This window comes from Barbus barbus (genome assembly GCF_936440315.1).
Source record: "Barbus barbus genome assembly, chromosome: 14".
In the NCBI taxonomy this organism is placed as follows: Eukaryota; Metazoa; Chordata; class Actinopteri; order Cypriniformes; family Cyprinidae; genus Barbus; species Barbus barbus.
The window spans coordinates 27,498,409-27,523,583 of record NC_136742.1 but is presented as its reverse complement, the minus strand read 5'-3'; the positions used below and the strand labels follow the sequence as shown (position 1 = coordinate 27,523,583).

Below are 25,175 nucleotides of genomic sequence, written 5' to 3'. Positions count from 1 at the left end.
TCATTTGCACATATTCTGTCTGCTCTACCTGCTTGCCTGAAGGATGCTGAGTGCTTCATTTCCACCAGATCAGGCAGCATATGGTTCAGCAGCGGTCTGGCCCTTCCTCATGTCTCAGTTAAGACAATCCCCTTCACAGTGTATTTTTTTCCTCTCGATTTTTGCTTTTTTTCTCTCTCTCTCTTTTCCACTCCAGTTGTGTTTTTACCTGCCCTGGAGAGAAAAGCCAAGATTTAGAAAGAGAGAGACAGAAATGGAGAAGGAGAAAAAGATGACAATATTGTAAAAGAAGGATGCTGGAGCGGAGAGAAGCCCATGGATCAGGCAGGCGGCTGTTGTCAGGGGAGCGCAGGGGAAGTATTGATTCGGAAAGATGAGCCAGCGGTTAAAAGAAGCTCAAGGATGTCTTCACGTCGCTCTCTCACTTGCCTCTGCTCTCTCGCCGCCTTTCTTCCTGCCCCGTAAACAAAAGCCGGTGTCTGCGAGGCGATTTGATGACAAGCCCTGCGCCGGTGTAGACATGATGCAGGAAGTCTGAGCGCTCGAACCCTTACACACACAACAATAGGCTTTCTAAGTGTAAACCTGGATAGAATTACACCGGATGATGCTAGGTTTCGTTCATTTACCTTCTGCAGGAACATTTAGACCTTGTTTGTTGGTTCTTGTTAGGCGATTGCCTACTGATCCAATTCAGAGCCCTAAAGTCTCTATGACCACGTGCACAGCAAAGCTGTGACAACTGCATTTAAATATGCATTTTTTTACCAAAGTAGTATTACAGCGACCAAAGGTTATGTTCGGCAGTTTTAACTAAACCCCTATTGACAGAGCTATTGGGTTTGGTTTATGTTTGGAAGGCTGCTTCACACAGTGCACATTTGAAGGGTTGCCATGCCCACTTATTATAAGCGACACTTATTAAGTGGCTTTAGGGTATTTGGGCTCGATCCAGTTTATGCAGTTAATAAAGTAGCCAGGTGCAGGTCACTTCTTGTTCTTGTTTGTTGTTTATTTTTCTTGCAAGATCTGGCAACGCTAAAGAATCAAAACATACCTTCTGATTTCTTGCACCACACAACTCTGATACGCGTTTAAATATATATCATTAACAGTTCAGGGTAGATTACTTACAAATTGTAGTCAATGCTTGTAGTCACTGATATAGAATTTCTTCGACATCTTCATGATTTGTGGCATAATTTACACACCAAAGTTTGAGTATAAAACCTGTAGCATATGCTTGCCTCCAATAATAAACAGTTCTAGTAATATAATTCTTTAGGATAACTGTACATTGTTTATATTTCCTAAACACAGCCTTGCATGCTTTGGTGGACACAGGTGTGCATATATTCGCTCATCCGATCTTATTTTAAAGCAGTGTGTGTTAGAACTGAATTTGTTAGTACAAATGCTAAACACTCATATTATTGCAAAAATGAAAGTAGCAGAATAGAGGATCACGGATGAGTGCACAGGTGCCCATGATGCATTTCATGTAGTGTCGAAACCAATGTGCCCAGGGCTGTAAGACTCTTGAGGGCATGCAGCCAAACAGATGGTTATGAGTTTAGTTAAGCTCTGATAATTCACTTACACTCTTCATTGGACACACATTCACAGACAGACTCTTTATGTGGGATGTTGGGTAACCTGGATACCAGCTTTTATATAATATATTAGATGCTGTATTTTAATATTCGTTTCACTTATATTACATATACTGCCATTCAAAAGTTTGGGATCAGAAAGTTTTTTAACGTTTTTGAATATCGTCTCTTATGATCACCAAGGATGCGTTTATTTGATTGCATTGAAAACAATAATATTGTAAAATGTTATTACCTTTTAAAATAGCAGTTTTCTGTTTGAATGCATTTTAAAATGTCATTTATTTCTGTGATGGAAAGCTGAATTTCAGCTTCATTACTGCAGTCCTCAGTGTCACGTGATCCTTCAGAAATCATTCTAAGATGCTGATTTGCTGCTTAAGAAACATTTCTGATTATTATCACAGTTGTGCTGCTTAATAGTTTTGTGGATTTGGAATATTTTGTTGAGGATTGTTTGATTAATAGAAAGTTTAAAAGAACAGCATTTATTTGTAAGTAAAAAAAAACAACTTTTGTTACAAAGCAAAAGTCTTTTCTGTGACTTTTGATCAATATCTTATATTCTTACATTAATTTAGGTATTTCTTACTTGAAAACAAGACAAAAATCAATTTTTTTCTTCTTCCAGTGTGGCTTTATTTATTTTTGTAGTGCAGCTCTCTGGGTTTTAGATTCTCACATAAGATAGCTGCAATGTGAAACGGCGTGGAGGAGCAGCAATCTTCTTTGGGGGTCCCTGCAGTCCATCAATCCGCCATGAAGAATAACTGCATTCCCAGCCTTTGTCAGGCTCTCTATTTCAACACATCGACACGGCCACCGCAGGGGCCATCAAGTACTCATATATTTGTATCCTCCGTCTAACCCGCAGGTGTAGCAGAGGTCATCGTGTTGGTGGGAGGAAGGCAGGCGATCGGTATGAACCAGCGCTCTCTGACGGCCGTCACCTGCTTCAACCCGCAGAACAGAAAATGGTATCCTCTAGCCAGCCTTCCGTTCTACGACCGTGAATTCTTCAGCGTCATCTCCGCCGGGGACAATATTTACCTGTCAGGTATGTCAGATTTTGGAGGGAAGGTCGTATATCAACTCCGCGGTCATTTCCCAGACTGTTTTTGCAATGATCTGATGAAGGATCACCAATGCGGTTACATTAATCTGCATCCACCGACCCGTAATATCAAAACATCTATTGGTCTCTATGCCAGATAAATGCAACAAATCCGTCCAGCTTATTTTGGTACTTTCTGAGGTCATATTACAAGTTGTAAATTATAAACAGTTGTAAATTTATTCCCAGATTTTTTCAAAGCATTTTCAACATTGACTTTGTGCAATGTCAAGACGTGATGGTGCGTGGTCTTGTTTCCAGGTGGTACAGAGTCAGGGGTGACAGTGGCAGATGTGTGGTGCTACATGTCACTTCTGGACAACTGGAACCTGGTGTCCCGGATGACCGTCTCTCGCTGCAGGCACAACAGCTTGGTGTACGATGGGAAACTCTACACTATCGGAGGACTCGGGGTGGCTGGAAATTTGGACCATGTGGAAAGGTAATTTGTCCTGTAGTTAACTAGCTCGGGGGAAAATGAATGCACAGATGCGTTGCGATGGTTTTTCAGATGATTCATATTGCTCATTTACACTCAGAGCTGGAGGAGATTTGGCTATTCTTAGAAACCAGCAGTGTTATTTTAAAATCATTCATGTTATAGTTTTTTGTTAATATTTTGAATTAAATTTTGAGTTTTCATTTTTATTTTAGTTAAAGTATTAGTGATTCTGTAGTGTTTTGGTAGTGTAGTGATTGGTGAATATATATATATATATATATGTGTGTGTGTGTGTGTGTGTATATTAGTGCTGTCAAACGATTAACATACAGCAAATATTTTGAAAATATTTACATGTATTGACATGTATATGTTTATATAATTTATATCATATATAAATATATTTAATATGTAAACGTAACATATTATTATATTATAACATAATTTTTCTTAAAATATATGCATGCATGTGTGTGTATTTATATATACATACATAATAAATACACACTGTACACACACATATTATGTAAACAAAAACTTTTATTTTGGATGTGATTAATCGCAATTAATCGTTTGACAGCACTAATATATATATATATATATATATATATATATATATATATATGTGTATATATATATATATATATATATATATATATATATATATATGTGTATATATATATATATATATATATATATATATATATGTGTGTATATATATATATATATATATATATATATATATATATATATATGTGTGTATATATATATATGTATATATATGTATATATATATATATATATATATGTATATGTATGTGTGTGTATTTGTATATATATATATGTATGTATATAATTCTCAGTTTAAGAAAAAGTAATTTTCTTTCAAGCTTTCTTGATATTTCTGATTATCATTACACAAAATGTGTAAGAAATCAATTGTTTGTCAACATTCATAATTACAGCTTATGATCAATATCAATTTGCTTCCACAATAATTCCTTAATTAACGCTCGGAAAGTCCAGCCTGAAGAAAATGCAAAGTCTCCCTCTTGTAATCATGAGCTCATAGTGTCATGCTCATGCACTGAACTCCTGAATGCGATCTTTCTGACATGACTTGAGCGCAGCAAAACCAAGACAAACAACTGGCTATGTGAAGAACTGCATTATGGGAAATATATGTGCACAGCGCTCTCTTCCTCTGCTCATATCTCGCGTGAATGTGTTTAACATCTTGGAGCGAGACTGTGAAACTGTGAGACTGCTCCAATTGCGGGCGGGACGAGAGGGCGAGATTAAACGGGGCAATCAAAAAAACATTATGGCCGGTATTAAAGGAGCCCGCCGCAGCTCATTACTGGTCTGAAAGGAGCTCAGGAGTCCCTATCAGCGCACGAGTCTGTCAAAACCAGCCTATAATTTGATATTTCTCTTTAATGTCCATCATAGTATGACGCAGGACTTTCCCCCTGACACAAGATGGCTTTGTCTTTGGCATGCCGTCTGCTGCTCCTTTTTATGTATTTGTGGACGTCTGTCTGGTTTTAAAAATGCGGCACACTTTTTACTTATGATCGACAATCACTACTGGATATTCGTACCTCATTTATGGACAGTTTTAAGCAGGACATGGAATGCGTTTTTAATCAAACGCACGGGAACCTCTTAATGGATATTCCGGTGTGTATCCGCCGAGGGCCTCTCAGCACTTCGCCGAGAAAGCGGAGGAGGAAACGTGGGTGTCGGGGAGGGCTTATCGTGAAACTGAAGGCACACCTTCGGGCTGGCTTCTGGCCTGGCCTTTCCCATGAGTCGTCGTGCCGTGGTCCTGTTACATGGCGGCCGCTGGATTTGCCTTGTAGGCAGCTTCGACCTATTCTCCCCCTGTCTCCGTCCCCTGTCTCCTTGGATGGCCTTCCTCGGATCGGTCTCTGTCGCCGGCGCAACGGAGTGACTCCCGGTAACCTGCGCTCGCTGAGCAGAGCATCGCTTTCTCCGGAGGTGATTCCCCCGCCAAAAATGGCTCTAATCAACGCTCGATCTCTGGTGAATAAGACCTTTCTGCTAAACGATTTCTTCACTACACATTGTCTGGATTTGATTGGATTTTCTCAATCTAGTTTGGTTTAGTGGATAAAGGACTCCTCTCATGTTCAGGGCCATATTTTGGATCTTGTACTCTCTCATGGGTTTGCCGTTACTGATATTGAGATATCTGATTTTCTGCTTTCTGACCATAAGCCGATTTTATTTTCTGTCTCTTCCTAATCTTTCTCATTTTACTAAGAAATCTGTAACGCTGTCTCGGTCCTATTCTTCTAAGTTTGGGTCTAATTTTAATCAGTGTTATGGAGTCTTGTTCTCATCTATCTTTGGATCTACCGCTACCTGACCTGGATGCTGACTAACATCTACGTCTTCTAAATTCTGCCTGGCTGGATGTTTTAGATGTCACTGCTCCGCTCAAGCCTTATAAGCACAAATCTAAATCTGTTTCGTGGCAAAATTCTGATACCCGACTCTTACGACAAGCTTGTAGAAAGGCAGAGCGCAAATGGAAAAAGGATAAATTACATATTTAATTTCAGTTGTTTAAAGACAGTTTATCAGCTTATCAGTCTGCTGCTAAATCTGCTAAGGCTGCTTATTTTTCTGATTTAATTTAAAAAAAATCATTCTACTCCTAAAGCCCTGTTTTCTGTTATTAATTATGTTATTAATCCTCCTGATAACACAGTGTCCGTTGCCTCCAATGCTCTATGTGAAGGCTTCTTGAGACATTTCATTGATAAATTAAATGTCCCCCCTCCTCCGCCTCCCCCCCCCCCCCCCCCTCTGCTTCCTATTTCTTGGGACGTTTTTGAACCCATTTCCTTACAATCACTCAAAGACATCATTGCTAATATTAAGCCATCGCTTTGTCCTTTTGACATTATACATCCTAAATTTTATAAAGTAATTGCTGATACTGTTGGGCCAGGTTTGGTGTCTTTTCTCAATAAGTGCCTTTTAACTGGTTCTGTACCTGCTACTCTTAAAGTGGCTACTGTCACTCCCCTTCTCAAGAAGCCTTCACTGGATCCTTCTGAATAACTTCTGTCCCATTTCTGTTTTACCATTTATTTAAAAGGTTTTAGAGAAAATTGTGTTTGACCAACTGCAGCTCTTTCTAAATCATAACTGTATTGCTGAAATTTTTCAATCTGGTTTTAAATCTGCTCACAGTTCGGAAACGGCCCTTCTCAGAGTGCTAAATGATATTCTTTTAGCAACCGACTCTGGTGATTCTGTGGTCCTGGTTCTTTTAGATCTATTAGCAGCGTTTGATACTGTGGACCACTCTATTATGATATCCAGATTAGAGTTAGGCGTGGGCCTAAAAGGTACGGTTCTTAAGTGTTTCAGTCATTTTTATCTGACAGAAATTTTTTTGTCAAAGTAGGTAACTTCTCTTCCTCCATTGCTCATCTCACCTGTGGCCTCCCTCAAGGCTCGATATTGGCACCCTTCCTTTTTTCCCTGCTCATGCTTCCTTTGGGTTCCATTCTAAGAAAGCATGGGGTGTCTTTTCATTTCTGCGCTGATGACACCCAGATCTATTTACCTTTTAAGAAAAATTATCCTTCAGCACTTTGTACTTTAATAAGGTGCTTAGAAGATGTCAAAATCTGGCTTGCTCACAATTTTTTAACATTAAATGAAGATAAAACTGAGGTGATTGTTTTTAGTCCTACTGATCATTCTCAGGCTATCAGCCTAGATAAAACTGTCCATAATGTATGTATGTATTTACGCTGCGTTCAGCTGATAAGCATCCTTCACCCAGCGGAGCGCTTCGGTCTGTATGTGTTGCATGTGAAATCGATATTGTAACTCAACTCCTCATCATTATATTCTCATTATTGTGAGTTTAGCTGAGCGACTGCATGCCGTACCTCAGCGCTCAGTAACGCCACAGGGATAAACACTTACTTTTGCAAGCATATAGCATGCTGTTTGAGTTTTAACAACCTCAATACCTTGAATATTTGATTTGAGTTTGTATCCAGGGCTTTGCAGGTAGGTTATGTTGTAGGGTCTGTACTATACGTGAGCGAATGCTAGGATTTGATCACCAGAGACAAAGGAACACTCTTTACACGCCAGCTTGTTTTATTTCCCCCGTCATGAAGTAATTTATGGCATGTCGGCGCCAAACTAACACTGAGATGTGGATGGGTTGATGTTTTAGAGAGATGCTGTGCTGCTTGATTAATGCGATGAAGGCTGTTTAGCATAAAATACTCAGAAGTGTGTGTACTGTATGATGGTTTGATGTTGGACAGGGCTGCAATAACTAATCGATAAAATTGATAATCGGCTTTAATAATAATGACCAGCAACCGATTTCATTATCGATTAGTACTTGAACTGTGCATGAGGAATGTCCATCAGCAATATCACTTCAGAGTATGTAAGTACAGTAATTACATGCATATGAGTGAACATTTGGACATGCTGAATGTCGCATTAATTATCAAATTACCGATGCTGTCATTGATGGCAACTAACAGTAAAAAGTTCAAATTTAGATTAATTTGAAATGTATATATTCATGTTTTGATTATATATTTAAATTGATATTTATATTAATGTTTGATTAGAATTAATAATTTATAATGCAGATTTAATGCATTACGTTCTATAAATGTAAAACTGAAGTTTGAATTGATATATTTATGGTACATATATAAATTAATATTTTATTTGATATTAAAACTAATAATTGCTTCAATGTTTATAATTAGAATTCATAATTTATTTAATAAAAAATATGACTTCATATATAAATATATAATTAAATTTGAAATGTTTACATTAATTTCATTATTGTTAAGTGTATATATTAATTTTATATTTAAATAGATAATATGATTTTATAATAAAATATAATTAAAAATATATTATTACTTATTAAAGTTAAACATTTTAATGTATTAATGTTATATATATAATTGAAGTTGTAATTTATAATTTAATATCATATTAATGTTAAAGTTATGTATTAATGTTAAATCAGTTAAAAATTATAAATAATTGTAAACATTAATATATAAATTCAATAGAATTTTATGTGCATTTTGTGTGTATATTAAATATAAATTAAATGTAAAATTTAAAAAATTTAATTAATTAATTCATGCTTTATTAAAATTATTTATTAATTTATAATTGTACTAAAGTTTATAAATATAATTAATTCAATATAATAATTCATTATTTAATTTTAAATCATTTTCCTGGTAACACTTTACAATAAGGTTCATTAGTTAACATTAATTAACAACATTAGTTAACATGAACTAAGCATGAACAATACTTCTACAGCATTTATTAATCTTAGTTCATGTTAATTTCAGCATTTTCTAATGCATTATTAAAATCTCAAGTTGTGTTTGTTAACATTAGTTAATGCACAGTGAACTAACAATGAACAACTCTATTTTTATTAACTAACGTTAACAAAGATGAATAAATAGTGTAATAATTGTATTGATCATTGTTTGTTCATGTTAGTTAATACATTAATGTTAACAAATGACACCTTTTTGTAAAGTGTTACCATTTTCCTTTTCTTTCTGTGGCCTGCATGAAAAATCTCCAGTGTGGACACACTGCTGAACATTGCATTACTGAGACAAATTTGTCCATATACCATGCTTTAAGTCCATCTTTGATGAAAAATATAGCTTACAAAGTCTAGTTCCATCTTTCTTGCCCTACTTCGATCTCTAACCTGCTTTGTTTGTGGCCCTCCATCTGTCCATGCGCTGAACCATGAAATCATTCACGCTCAGAAGCACGTCTTTAGTAAGGCCTCTCTCATGGTGACTGTTCTGCCACCCAGCTTGAGCGCATCGGGCGGCTTCTGTCCCAGGGTCACGCTACTGGCTATGTTAACATGCTATGAAACAGTGTTTAGATTTAATTTCTGCTTTTTGTTTGTGCACAGGCAAACTGTTAAGTGCAGTTGATTGCTATTCCAAAACAAATAAAAGCAATGCTCTCCCCCCCCCACCCCTAAACTCCATTTTGAGTTTAATGAGCTCATATAGATAATACAGCCAAATAGCTCTGGAATATTTTATGTAATTGCTGAGTTCATTCAGATAATGAGAGCAACAGCACGGAGCATTAGAGCGGACATCGGTGCATAAAGCATGACCTCACATGCTCTGTGCTGCTGTTTCCAACACTACTAAAATCAAACTCTGCTGTGTATGTGCGCGTGCAATGTGTCTTTACTGTAACAATCTCGGTTACTTGCAGTTCATGTGTTTTCAATATAGTGTAAGATGTTTTTTTTGATTTCCTGGGCTGTTTGTGCAGATGAGGCTTTGCATTATTACATGGTTTGTGTTGTTTAATATGCCCTCGTGTTTCTTTAGTTTGTGCTTTCTATCGTTTTAATTCATGGAAATTAGATGAAATCTGGTATAGATAAAGAACCATTCATATTAAAATAACACATACTTAAAAAAATGTAAGTATTTCAGGTTTAAATTGATGTGAATACTTTAGTTACTTTAACTGCTCTCCATTTTTCTTTACCCTTTTAGCCTTCACCAGCTCATTTAAATGGTCCTGAAGTGTGATAAATGAATTTTTAGAGCGCAATTATTTCGTGTAGTTTCTAAATTAATATGAGGTCATTAAACGGCATTCATAATGATTATAAAATGATTAGCAAAACTGTGTAGTAGTTTTAAATGGAGTCTAACTTGTCATACCGCAGGATACAGTAAGGCCGACAAAACAACAATATATATATTGTTATAAATGTACATATTTATATAAAAATAAATATATATTTAAATTCATAAATAAATCGATATTTATGTATATATATATATATATATATATATATATATATATATATATATATATATATATATAAAATAAGTTTATATAATATATATAATAAGTATATATATATATATATATATATATATATATATATATATATATATATATATATATAATAAGTTTATATAATATAATAACCACTTAATTGTTTGAAGTATGCTGATATTAGATAAATGAATAAATATGATTAATTATATATATATATATATTAAAAAAATTATATTTCTTAAAAGTAGGGCATAATTTAATAGATTAATATGATTTTTTAAATATATATATAAATTCATGTTTGGATAAAAATAATTGCTTGGAAATTAATACATTTATGTATTGGCAGAAAATTACCAGTACATTTTTTACAGTGTATATAATAAAATGTTTAAAATATGCATGTATAATCATGCATCCTGAAAAGATTAAATAAATGGGATTTAGAGCTTGTTCCTATAATGAATTGGTTTTTTATTTACTTTCTTTACAAAATATAAAAAAAATTTAAATCTTAAGTCCTTAAAACAAGATAAATGTACTTGAAAAGCAATACTGAAAATCCAAACATATTCATATTTGTTTGAACAGCTTGTATCTTGAATGTAAGTGTATTGTGTCTCCCTGCACTGGCAGATTTAATGATACTCTAAAGTCTTCATATTGTATGCTGCCTTGTTTCTAATGCACATTTCATTTGTTTCAAGGATTTGAGGCAGTTTAACTGCAAATAAGAACAGATGTTTTTGCAAAGTGTATATACAGTAGTGCACATAGTAAAATGTAGTTTGTTGTTTTGTTGAGGGAGATGCTTCACTGGTAGTCCCATGACTAATATACAGTAAGGCTGTACTCCATTAGACACCATCTCAGGTGTGACAAATGAATGGATGGCCAGGCATCTCATGCCGGCTGGCCTCAGAAAAGCTTTATGCTCCGAGATGAGAGATCCCCCCCGAGGTTTCCATTCACTTCCAGTCTGTCCCGGCCAATGCTCAGCGTCCCTCCACAGAGACACTTTGACAGTAATCCTGTTCCTATTGTCCTGTAACCTGAAGAAGCTGTCAGGCCCTTCAGTGCACCCTACTGAGCTTAGAAACACTTTTATTCCACACAAATGGATGCACACTGGACTTTGGACACATTTTGAACCCTTTTAGTATTTCAATTTAAAGTAAATGAATGTGCGAAGTATTGCATTTTTCAGTTAGTTTTTCAGTGAATTTTTGCCTATTTTTATTTATTTATTTTTTTAATCATATATAAGTAAAATAAAACTAAACATTAATAACTAAGGTAAAGCTAAAGAAACTAAAAACTTTAACTTACTAAAAGCCACACACATATTTATAAAGATTTTTTTTTATTTATATTTTTGTAATTTTTATTATTTTTATTTGTTGCTAAATGGCTTTATTGTTTATTAACTTAACCATTTTTAATTTTATTATTTCAAGTAATATATATATATATATATATATATATATATATATATATATATATATATATATATATATATATATATACATACACATATATGTATGTATATATATATATATATATATATATATATATATATATATATATATATATATATATATAGGTAGTTGACAAATAAAAATCATATATACATATATATATGGGTATATATATATATATATATATATATATATATATATATATATACTGTACACTGTAATATATATCAGTTGAATTTCTAAAATAACTAAAACTAAAGAAAAAAAATATAAAGAATATATATATATATATATATATATATATATATATATATATATATATATATATATGAATCATGATTTGATTTAATTTTTTTATTATTATAGTTTTAGTAAAATTTAAATAGTTATTTTAGTACTTCAGATTAAACCTAATGTATGAACTCTTTTCCACCAGTTTTCTTATAGTAGCCGCTCATTTATTATCAGAGTTATGATCTGTGTGTGTGTGTGTGAGGGGCATGTTCTGCGGCAGGCCCGCGGGTGCTTGGCCTGTAGCATGGGCTGCGTTCCCTCAGACCCTGCTGTGATAATCCAGCACACGGTGGGATTAAGAATCTTCAGAGCGCCATCACCCGCTGCGCCCGCTCCCCTTCCTCCAGCTCACTCTGCCCCGTCCCCTGCCTCTCGTTCCTTCTGCTGGTGTGGAAAATGAGTATGAAGAGGAGCCAAAACCTCCCTAAACCCCTTCTCTAATTACAAACCTCTCTGCTCCCGTTCTCCCAGCTCCTCAGCCCCGGCTCCATACGCGTGACCGCAGGCAGCGTTCGATCGCCAACCTCCTGGAGCGAAGCGCTCGGTGGGGTGGCTCGCTCCCTCCGATTCAGTTCGCTGAGCTCGTGGCCAGAAAAAGCTTCATCTTCTTCCATCATCTCAGAAAGGGGCATATTTAGTCCTGGTGGGTATCTAATGAGAGGAATCTGGGCCTCTCATGGAATATGTTTTTGTTGCATCTCAAAAGAGGAACTTGTAAGTTTCTCGAGGCATTGAATTACAACTGGGAGAGTATTCGACCATCTTAAGTGAGATTCTAGATCGCAAGGGGAGTATTTGTTCAGTCTGACCTACCATTTGTTGTTTATTGTACTGAGAGTAATCCATAATTATATTTACATATTTACATAATCCATTTGTACAGGAGGAATTTGTTGTTTGTGGTGCTTGTGAAACTCTTTTAATAAGACACGATTCCATCAACCTCACAAACTCGGCCAAATCCAGCAACTCTATTTGATCTAAGCAGAACTGCCTGTTTCCGTCTGAACAAACCTGGCGAGTCGCTCACATTAAACTTTCATCAGTGCACAGTTCACACTGGACACAGACAGACCAAACTCTTGAGTTTGACAGCAGAGCAAATTTGAATATTTGGCCCTGCCCGAGGTTAGTGGGAACTTTTTAGCTTTCACCTCAGTAAAACTGCGAAGTTTACTTCATGAAAAAAAGACACAAAACAGATCAAATGTTTCAAAAAGTATACCCTGCTCCCGTATTTTGTCAAAGTACGACCTCACGCGTGTTCACAGAGGCCCTGAGTATTCACTGACCCCAGATCAGCCGTCACTTCTGCAGTCATGTGTGCGGTGACAGCGATATATTTCGGCTGCACCCAAGGAGGGTATTAGGTTGGTGGAAGTAATGGATGTCTGAGCGAGACTGTGTACCATCAGCCAGATAAATGACTAGCTGATGGTTTGGGAGATTTCCAAGTTGCACCGGCGGGCAACTCATTTCTCTTGTTCCTTCCTGCTTTCCCTCTGCCCCCTCCAGCTGTGGAAAGCCAGGGGTTTGCTGACGGAAGATACGGCTTGTGCTCGAGAAACAAGGGACTGAGACAACAGAATGATGAACGGAGAAATTAGGAAAAATATCCACTATTTTCTCCGGGAGATATGCGGGTTGTGATGTCATGAAATATTATTTGCGCTGTTTTTATAAATAAATGAATAGTTTATGTGATGGATTGATGTGGAGATCAGGTTTATAGTGGAGTGTTGGCTCATTTACATGAAATTCCAAAATAATTCAAACGGTCATTTTAAAAGGACTTTGTTAACATCAAATTATTCTCAGTATTACACAGTGATTTGAGGGAGCAATTATACTGGCTGACCTATTCAAGAGCTCAATTTAACTTAAATGGCATGTTTAATTTAACTTCATTTTGTGGGATTTTATGTGGACAAGCATGACATGATTAGTCTTGTGGGACAGATTTTGCTTTAAATATGAGAAGTTTGGGTGTTTTTATTTATTTTTGAAAGAAATAATTTTTTATTTATTTTTAAAGGAAACAAATACTTATACAGCAAGGATACAATAAATTAATTTAAAAAATCACAGTAAAGACAAATGTTATCAAATGTGATTTCTATTGAAATAATTGCTGTTCTTTTGATTTTTTTACATTTTAAAATTACCATTTATATTCAGATGTAGCAATATATTATAAAATATAAAATAATTGTAATTGTGCATATAAATGCATAAAATATATTATATCTGAAATATTACTATAATATTTCATAATTGTATACATAAAAAACATATTAATTTTAATATTATATATATTACAATTTTTATTATTTTATTATATGGATTTCTGAAGGATTATGTGACACTGAATATTTAATATTTTATATAAAATCTAAAATATTTTTACTTGTGTATATAAATGCATAAAATATATTATATCTGAAATATTACTATAATATTTAATAATTGTATATAAAAAACATATTAAAATATACTGTTTTAATATTATATAAAAAAAATTATTATTTTATTATATGGATTTCTGAAGGATTATGTGACACTGAATATTTAATATTTTATATAAAATCTAAAATATTTTTACTTGTGTATATAAATGCATAAAATATATTTATTATATTAAAATACTAGAAATAGTTTTTCTATATGTAAAAAATCATTAATATACAGTTTTAACACACACATGCACTGTATCTATATATGTATAAACACACAGTGGTGGCCAAAATAATTAGAACACCTAACAGATCTGAAAATGTTGACCTTTTTTGCCTCCAAAACATGATTTCTTTTAATAATTGTCATGAAACATGCAGATGGTTGCTCCGAGCACAACAAATATCAAGGCTTTTAACTTTAATATTTATTTTTGCGATTTATTCAGGTAGATTCCATTAAAAAAATCAAGCCTTAAAAACTACTCAAAAACGTTATGTGTAATATTGTTACCATCATTTTTTTAAGTAGATAGCCCGTTCCATTTTTACAGTGATATTTCCTGAGAGCTTCAACACTAATGTTATCCCATGCCTTCTTCAACTCAAGCCAAAGGCTTTCCTTTGAATGCACAATAGATCTGTACACTTTATTTTCCAACTCGCCCCAAATTTGCTCGATGGGGTTGAGGTCCGGACTTTGAAGGGGCCCGTCCATCATTTTCAATGTTTCCGGCAGATTCCTTCCATCGCAGGTAGTTCCGGCAATAGTTTGTTTGATGGGTATTGCAATGGCCAATTCAACAAAAACAAAAGAAACCTCTTAGGCTACATTTGCACTAGTGGGTTTGCATTTTAAAACACATAACTTTTAGTGTCGTTTACACTACTCCGGCGTTTCGAACCTCGAAAACTGAGACATTTGAAAACGCTGCATACCCCATTTTAGTTTGAAAACTCTGGGGTTGCGTTTCAGTGTAAACGGCCCAAAACGGAGACTTTTTTGAAAACAGTGTTGTGGCTGCCTACATTCGCTCTGCACATGCTTGACGACCGTGTAAACAATAGCATCATGCTCACCCATGTACCCATAGATATGTATAGGTAGACTCCCCATTCGACCGCTCCAAGCACATAGATGCATCCGCTTTCTAAATAATATGGATTCTACTTGTACATATCTATGGTTGTACCTGCATGAATGGCCATGTGACATGCGCTTTCGGTTGTGTAGTGTGGATGGAGATCATTTCTGAAACGCAGTGAAAACGCCTCTGTAGACAAGGATAGTTGTCATTGTAAAATGAAAACGCACTAGTGTAAACAGTGTTCTAATTTTGAACTTTTGACCATGATGTGATTACCATTCCAACCTGTGATGAGTAGATGGATGACAGTAATGTTGCCAAGAGAGAAATTATGTCACAGATAAAAGTAAGGTAATGTGCCACAGAGTCTCTCTTTAAAGCAGACCACAGACCGCATTGAAAGACGGCTGTGTCTCATTAAAGACACCAAACACAGTCACAGGCTGTTCTTTTGCCATCGTCTGCGTCCGAGGATCTCGTGCTGACTCCGTCAGCAGCAGTCGGGTGTATGGTAAGCACCGCTTCATTCAGTACATAATAAAAAGGGATGGTAATGAAGTCTTAGGCGAGCTTCTGTGGCCGCGACCGCTCGTGCAGTGAGCTTTGGTAATTGGCGCATGACCTACTCTGCCGTCAAGTTGTAATGTCACAATTTGTGTGTGATGCACCAATCCAATTAAGTCGGAGTGCTGTGCGGAGTTCTCCTGATAGAGGCTCAAGGTGCCCTCTGCAGCGATACTGTGTGTGCAAACGCCACTGGAAGCCTGGAAGAGCCACATCACAAATTGGTGAGATCAGAGAGATTATTAGACATATCTGTGTGGGCTGATCGTGCCGGCCCTTTAAGAGCAGATGAAATGAACATCTTATGCGTACTGCAAACACAACTAAAAAGCAGATTTTTATCCACCAGGATGCAATATAGTGTTTAAAAGGCGTTACGATAGAAGGAGGAAGTAGTGGATTTAATGTTTGTACACCAAGGCTTGGAAAGATAATGAGTTTTGTTTGAAGCTCCTAATTAAGGCAAGTCCAAATGTAACACTCGTCAGCAAAATCAAGGAAAAATCACAGTTACTCACCAGGAACTACAAGATAGTACATAGAATATTAATCTGTAAAATGTTATTTGTTTTAAGCACATAGTATGGGCGTGCTGAAGTTAAATAAATTAGTTTGACTCAATCTATCAGCTATGTTCGGTTCTTGAGAGCATTGTTTTTTTTTTTTGCATTAAGATGAAACATTTCAAATAACATGCATCATATATTTGTCTTTCAAAGAAACATTCTTATGTCTAGACTGGAGGAATATGTTGATTTATGAAATAAATCTTTTATTTTATGAGTTAATGAGTGATGAGTTAACATTGCTATGTCCATTAATATGTTGATTTAAAAATAGTTAATATTTGTGAGTGAAAAGGTGTCGTTTCTTTCTAATAAATAGAGAAAAAATCAGTTTGTGTTTTGAGTAAATTGAAATGATTTGACGTAATAGATATTCATTGGTGTAAATATGTTTGGGACTCCATGATGTAATAGTTTGCTGGTAAATAGTGAAATTTTGGGTCAGTGTTTTGGTATGAGCATCTTCACCTTTCATTGAGAAATAAGCACGGGATATAGCTCCAGTGTTTATTTCAGTGTTCATTCTGTCCTTCATTATCTCTATCATTTGAACGGCCAAAGCATGAAATGCCCTAAGTTGCATTACAGGAGTTGTTCTGTTATTTTTCTGGCCCATGATCATGTTTCTGTTTTCTTTAGTTTCTGTAAGCGTGACACTGTAAGAATAAGAAGTATGCACAGAGGCTACTTTTGTCTGTAGTTTTTATTTTGCTTTTGTAATTTTGACATTTAAACCTGAAATTTGATGAATAATTAAAAAGTGTATAAATAAATTAAATAATGAACCAATGGAAGTTACATATCACCTTTGGAGCCTGTTAATTTATTGATATGACAATGATTTCTGTCAATATTCTTGACCAAAGTGTAGAAGCTGTAAAGAATTAATTTGGAGACAGTGATGAAGCTGTTAGCAGCGCAGCAGATAACACACACCGTAATTAAGATGTTCAGAGACGCTCTGTGCTTGGCTTGACATCCTTTGCATTTTAAAATTAATTTGCTCTTTGCACTTTGGTTTTAGTCTTATGTTTTCCATTTACCTTTTTTTTTTTTTTCAGTTTCTCTTAGGGGTGGGCATTTGTAGGCATTTCCAGAAGTCTGTCTGTCTGTCTATCTATTACTATTTAGTATTGTTATAAAAAAGTATATTTTCTAAATATTATTTTTAAATGTTTTAGATTTTTTTGTCAATGTAGTATATTATTTTTAGTATTTGTGCTGAATTTCATTACCGTTTGTTTATGTCCTGGTGAGAAAATGTATATATTAATATTTTTATTTATTATATTTTAAAGAACACCCCTTGCATCTTTCAAAGGCACATTTATGTTGGTATTTTTTGTCAACTTATATTTGTTAAATACTCTTTTAAATATTCTCTCAGAATAATTATACTATATACAGTATATATATGAATATAAAGAGTTAATTTGCAAAAATCCGTTTTTAATAATTCTCAGAAATCATGTTTTTTCATTGTGCATTACAATTAATCTCAATCAAACTGCATTTGGGTTATTTTGACTAGGTTAACTAACACAATAAAAACATGATAACATAATAAAAAGTTATCTGTTTTTGCAAATAAACTCTTCATATATAATTCTGCTGTGCATTTTTATATAAAAGTTCTGGTATTACACTGAAAGAAATTGGTGTAGAAACAATTTTCAGTAAATTTCGCAATTAATTTTGAGGTAGAAAACCCTAAATATTATTTACTTGTAAAAAAATATATTTTATATGTCTTATTATTATTTTGATATGTTTACAGTTTTTTTTAACCATATTTAAGTCTGATGAAACATCCTAAAGTGACACTGATAACCAGGGCCGGATTTGCCTCTTATCGTGACATAGGCAAAACTATTTTTTGGGCCCCCCTTCCCTATTAATATATATATAGCCACCCCAGGAAACAAAAATATTTCGTAATCAGTGGAAACCGTTACAGTGTTTTCTATCGCAATAATGTTCAGCCAATAAAGATCGAATGTAATTCTTTCTTTGAGAACGGAGAACCGTTCCATTAATAGGCTCCGGCGTCGTGGCCATATTACCACTTTGGGATTATATTATTTCTCTAATATGCCTATTTTTAACGGCCTGGAGTCACAACCACCTCAAGACATTGTTCAGATTATTTATTTCTGTCATGTTTTCGTCCTGAAATCTTGTGTGTGTTGAAGAAATTTCTTACCTTCCACATCCCTTCCGTTGCAACTTCCAGAACGTCATTTTAGAGCTAAAAACAGACTTGTGCTATTGATGTGCAGGCCAATGCAGTTATTAGAGAGAGAGAGAGATTAAGTGCCTGTAAATACCTGCGTCTTGCGTTCAGCAGCAGCGTCTACTAATAGAGAATCTTTAAGTTGAACTGCTTCAAGAATCTCGCAAAGAAATGTCATGTGGCTTTTTAGCTGCAAAACTATTTTATTGATCAATTTGCAGGGCAGTGCTGACAACAAGTTTCTAGTCCGCGTCTCCGCGTGTGTGCGTCTGAATTATGAACGAGAAAAAGAAAGCACAATTTCCATACATATAAAGGTGGAAAACATGGAAATAGTGGTTTGTTATATTTGTCTTCTGGGGTTTTTGTTCTTTACTGTTGTACTGTAGATAGTTTGTAGATAGTTAAGTTATATATATCTCTCTTCATTGTGTTTGGGCCCCCCCTGGACGATCGATCATAGGCACGTGCCTAGAATGCCTATGCATAAATCCGGCCCTGCTGATAACCTACAATAAACAACTGCACATCTAGCAAGGGACTGCATTCATCTCTAGATCTTTAATAGCTTGTGTCGCAACAGTTCCTCAAGACTGGCAAACTGGCCTGTAAAAGAATCTTTATTTATAGACTGTCCAACCGGATGACCTTTTATAAAGACCTCAGAAAGCAAAGGTCGCCTCTTTTCTGAAGAGAATTGGCGAGTTGTATTTATTGTCGCAGGCTGTCAACCCGCACAATTAACCTCTGATCCCGGTGACAGGTGCAGTGTTTGTAGCTGGACGAACACAGAGCGCAGATGCAACCCAGTCTTTCCCCAGCCGTTCTCAACAGAAACTAAAGCCAAACGTGTTCAGACAGTGCTGTGAGTGATATTCACGCTGAGATTGTGACGTCACTGCAGCCCAATGCATCCACACTACAGCCATTCACTGCTTAACGCATTTTCTGTGCTGATTACTTTGCAATAAATAATACAGAAGTTGAATTGTAGTGTAAGGAAGCTGAAGCTTTCAGTGATGTCTCTGTGAGGGGCCGTAACCTCAATTACAAACCGCTTTAGCGTGCGTGAAACAAGATTCAGACTGCAAACGAAGTCCATCAAATGCTGTTTATTTATTGTGAAGGGTGAGAGAAGGCCTTTTTCTGCCATCAGAATGCTTCTTTTCATCTGTTGTAATGCATTTACGTCTCAGAATAGAGCTAAGCGTAGTTTGCCTGCAGCTAGGAGTTTTATTGTACAGAATAGGGGTTTATTGTTCATTTAAAGTAAGAAACTTGATTTGAAACATTTTGGTAAGCTGAAATTGTTTAAAGCAAAGTAATTGTAGGCCTAAAATTAATAACAGAAATAGAAACATTATATTATATAGATGACAATATATTCATATTTCACATTTAATTTATTCTTTGATCAAAATCCACATAAGAACAGAGAAACAAGTTATTTATACTGTATCTATTCACTGCTGTTTGGAGTTAGCTTGACAACTACCTGAAATAAAATGAGTTTAACTTAGTACGAAAAATAGCTAAAACAGAAATAAACTAATTAAAGCTAAATAGAAATAAAACAATGGCAGATGCACATAACAAAAATGACTAAAACTAAAATTTAAATGAAAATCAAGGAATAAAGAAAAAAACAAGTGTTAGATGTGTTATCTTGACAAAAAATTCTGAAAATTTAGTTAATTTTAAAATTACTAAAACTAAAAATTGGAATAAAAATAAAGATTAATATATCAGCACACATACAATTACTTAAACTAAAATTTAAATTAAAACTGAGAACAAAAACACTTTTATTTGCATAAAATGATAAATGTTGCCTTGGTAAATAACTGAAATAAAATGAGTTTAGGTTAGTGCTGTATTTACTAAAACTGAAATAAAAATCAATTAAAGCTATATAGAAGTTAAAAGATTAAGCTAAAAGTACAATTGCAATATTATAATTGTATATAATAATTTTGTATATATTATATAATTCAGTATAATCACGTATACTTAAGTAATAATAATAAAAAACATAATTACTATTATATAAATGAAATTGTATTGATATTAATATCTACTTTATTTGATCAGAATCCACCGCTGTTTTGACTCCAGCTAATTTCTGATTAGAAAGTTAAAAATGCATTTGTTAGATTAACTCCTTTTGTGTTCTCTATATTTTTTTTATGTAGACGCTAGATGCCAAGTATTATTTTCTAATAACAAAGACGGCGATGAAAAGCGGTCTTGGACTTTGTGTTATCCTTGACAAGTTGAGATGAATTTTGTTTTATTGTCCAAAATAAAAAGAAACATTCTTGCTGTAAATGAAATAGTTTTGAAACTATGAAATGTGTTAAACTCTACATCCATAGATGTGAATTAAAGCTAGAAGCCACAAGAGACTGTGTTACCGTGAGTTTAGTGAACAGAGTGTAATTAGGCATGACGTGAAGCTGAAAACCCTCTTAACTGCTGTAAAATGATTAGAATGGTCTCTCGGGGCTCATTTCTTTTAGAAAACAGCAACAGCAGTAAAATGAAAGATGGCAATAATTATGAATTAAATGCATTCATAGCTAGATGTTTGCTTTTCCTCAAAGTTATGTGAACTGTGCTATGCAGATTCCAGATCTCAAGCAGTGTTATTATTGAGAACTAAATCTAAAACTAATCAAATGTGTTGTTGCCCGTCGAAATAAAGCTAAAATAAAATATCAACGTTCAATGGAAAATGAAAAATTTGAACAAAACAGAAATGTTGCCTTGGCAACTAACTGAAATTAAGTTAAGTGTTATTAAGTGCTAAAATTACTAAAACTAAAAAAACGACAACACAATATTGACATAAGCACATAAAATTACTAAAACTAAAATTTAAATGAAAGCTTTCAATGAAAAAAAAACTAATGAAAATTAGAAATGTTAACTGAAATAAAATGAGTTTGAATTAGTACAATAATAACACTAAAACACACACATATATATATATATATAAATATTAAAACATATATAAATAATGTTAAAAGGTTAATAGAAATGGCAGATAACAAACTAATATTGAACATTTTAAAATAAAATTTGAAAAATTAAAATGAGTTTAAGTTGGTAGTAAAATTACTGAAACTAAAACTGAAATTAAAATAAATACATATTTAAAAAACATTTTGTTAAAATTATTTAAAAAAGCATATACAAAAAATTACTGAAATATGAGTTTAATTTAGTGTTGCATTTACTAAAACTAAAACTGAAATAACACTAAAGGGAAAAAAAGATGAATAAAAATGACAAAAGCACATAAAAATACTAAAATTAAAACTGAAGCAAAAAAAAACGACAAAAAGTGTAGTATAAATCAAATGATTGAAACTAAATAAAATCTAAAAATGACAAAACAGAATAACTAAAATAAAAATATAAAAATAAAAGCTAATACTAAATTGTAAATCTCATAATAGTATATAAATAATACTAAAGTAACACAGATCTTAGGGTGTTCTGTGTGGTTGCTCACAATGACTCGGCCACATTGAGGATGTTTAGTTTGTAATAACAATCACAGTGAACAGACTAATGAACTCTTATTATCTTGGTGCATTAACAAACAAACAGTTTCATTTGTAAGTTGCAGGTGTGCGTAGAAAACATCCAGCCCTGGAGAGTTTTATGCTGTTAAATCTAGCAAGGCTTAATGCTGTAGAAATCCCTCAAATAATGAGAGGCCGCAGATGTCCTAGACGTATCGATTCCAGCCGAGCGTGGTTGGCAAGCGCAACGAACTTGACCCTTGACTGCAATGGTGTCGCAAGGATATACCTGAGAGGGACGCTTCGTCAAGAACGGGAGGAGCGATAAGGTCAGACAGAAGCTCAGAAGTGCCATTCTCTGGCTTTATCAGAGATTTTCTATTCATGTGTATTAACAGCCCTCATCACATGTTCTCATTGGCTCCCTGCAGACACAGGTTATCAAAGCAGCCAATCAGAGACTCCTCCCCTCCCTCTGGCTCTCGTGTGAATGTGGGTCACAGTACAGTAGCTATTATAATTACAGGAGCGCTGATGAGATCGTCATAGAGGACACATCCATTATTATGTGCTTTGTACCTTATTCACGCCATCTCACTCTCATTTCATTCCCTTCTCAGTCACTTCTAGAAAGGTCAGTTTTTTTAAACTTGCAATCACTTGGACTATAACTTCAGCAATGTACACTAATGTTCAAACATATGGGATCAGTAAGATTTTTTTGTTCTTTAAAGAAATAATTACTTTTCTTCAGCAAGTATTGCAGGGTTGAACAGGTCAAAATCCCCGTTTAAGAGCTTAAAATGAAATTTGATGTATTTTAAACTAGCTACTTTTCATGCTAAAACTATTATATATAATAATCTGTCAAAAATTCCTTATAGTTCTAACATGGGAAAACATGGATTCATACCATAACAATAGTGGCTAAATTCATGGAGTCAAAGTTGGTCAGGTTTATTATTTTTAATATCCCATTGCAGGAAAGTAGGAAACAATGGTACAGACAAATATTGAGCAGCTGCAACAGTAAATTACACAATACATAAGACTGATGAAATAAACCGTGAAAAAGTAGTTTGTCAAAACAGCAGAGACGGCGATCTTATTCAAGCGTGCGCTTAAAAAGTACAACTTATCAAAGAGGTAAACTCAGCTAGTCGAGTCACTTGTCATTACTTTTTAGCATTATTTGATGGATGCGGCGTCTCACTTGATTTGTGCTAGCTGTTGCTAATGTATTTGTAGCCCGAGGCTTCTCCTCCTGCCTGCTATATTCCTTTTCTCATCATCTTTATACCTCTGCTAATGTTGCCTGCAGTGAATTGAATGCTGTTCATGCATTTATCATACAGAAAGTTTCTGCGGTTAGTAATCAGTTACGTTCTCTTCATAATTGTGTTCCGTGTCCTCACGTGTTTGATTGATTAATACATAATCAATAGCCGTAGGAGCCAAAGCATTTCCTTAAACTTGAGGCGCTCTCTGAGGTTCCCTCAAGCTGACTCAGCCGTTTCGCGTGACCTTTTGGGTGACGTTTGGCCGACAGATGAACACAGACAGCCGCTGGTGGAGTTCTCTCTGTCGTCATTCACTGATCCTGAGAAGAACGGCGCAGGATGAGCGCTCCAGCTGGACGGCCTCTGATCATGGTATACTGTGAAGAGAGGCAGCAGGATCTGCCGTATGTCGTATGTGAACACGCGTCACACAGCAGAAGAAGGGCTGGGAGACTCTTCATCATTGTGCTTCACAAGGATTTGTACTTGTTTCAACTTGAATTACATTGGAATTGAGGTAGCAAACTGAACGCAGAATTACTTTTGAATTAAAGCAGAATTTAGATTCTTAACTAACTAGTTTTTATAAATAGAAATGCAGTTTCAACTGTTGACTTGACAGCCTTGTTTGGAAATTTTGTATAAATGAAAAATGTGTATGTGTGATAGATTTCCACCTGTGTAGTTGATATATTTCATCCTTTTTAATAAATTAACTTTGGTTCAAATATTTCTATTTAAATATATTAAACTGAGAATTTTATTTCTTTAGTTTCAAATTCTAAGAAATAAAGATTTCTTTATTTTATTATTCATTTTATTTCTTCAGAATTTTTATTCTGTTAACAAAGAAATATATATGAAACACCATCTATTTATTCCAAATATTTAATAATTAATATTCATCATTTTAATAATTACATTTAGTAATTTAGCAGACGCTTTGATCCAAAATTAGGACAATGGAAGCAATCAAAATCAAGCAAAGAGCAATATGCAAGCGCTATGACAAGTCTCAGTTAGCCTAACGCAGTACACGTAGCAATAAAAAAAAATGCTATGCTAACAAAAGTCTCTCTTGTGTTCTCTTCAGGTACGACACCATCACGAATCAGTGGGAGACGGTGTCTCCGCTGCCCAAGCCTGTTCATTCGGCGGCTGCCACCGTGTGCGGAGGAAAGATCTACGTGTTTGGCGGTGTGAACGAGGCCGGACGCTCAGCTGGTGTTTTACAGTCTTACGTCCCTCAGACCAACACCTGGAGCTTTATAGAGTCCCCCATGATCGGTAGGAACTTCGTTTGAACACCAACATTTAATGGAAAATGAAAATTGTTAATTTGTGCATCTAAATTTCCGCCCAAAGACGATTTAAAAACATGTATTTGTCAATATGGCGCCAGGAGGTGGTTGAGTATTTGTGGTCTGCCATGGTGAAATGCTTTTATGGGGTTGTTTGCTTTGCTCAGGGGCTCAATCGTAGCAGAAGAACAGCAGGACCGATACGGCAGATTGGGACTCACCATCTTTACTTGCAGTAGGAGGTTTTCAGGCTTCAATTAGCTCAGTGATTGCAGTGCTATGGCATCATAAAAGCCATTTCATAAACTAAATTAACTTGGTAA

General features: G+C 34.7%; 1 protein-coding gene across 1 annotated transcript in view; it reads left to right on the top strand.

Moving 5' to 3' along the window:
* Positions 1-25,175, top strand: part of LOC306880345 (kelch-like protein 29) — a 265,920-nt gene that overhangs the window by 235,959 nt on the left and 4,786 nt on the right. Inside the window, exons 10-12 of the mRNA XM_079433828.1 lie at positions 2,488-2,670; positions 2,989-3,169; positions 24,645-24,838. Coding sequence (XP_079289954.1) covers positions 2,488-2,670; positions 2,989-3,169; positions 24,645-24,838 — 558 coding nt within the window. The remainder of the gene's footprint in view (positions 1-2,487; positions 2,671-2,988; positions 3,170-24,644; positions 24,839-25,175) is intronic.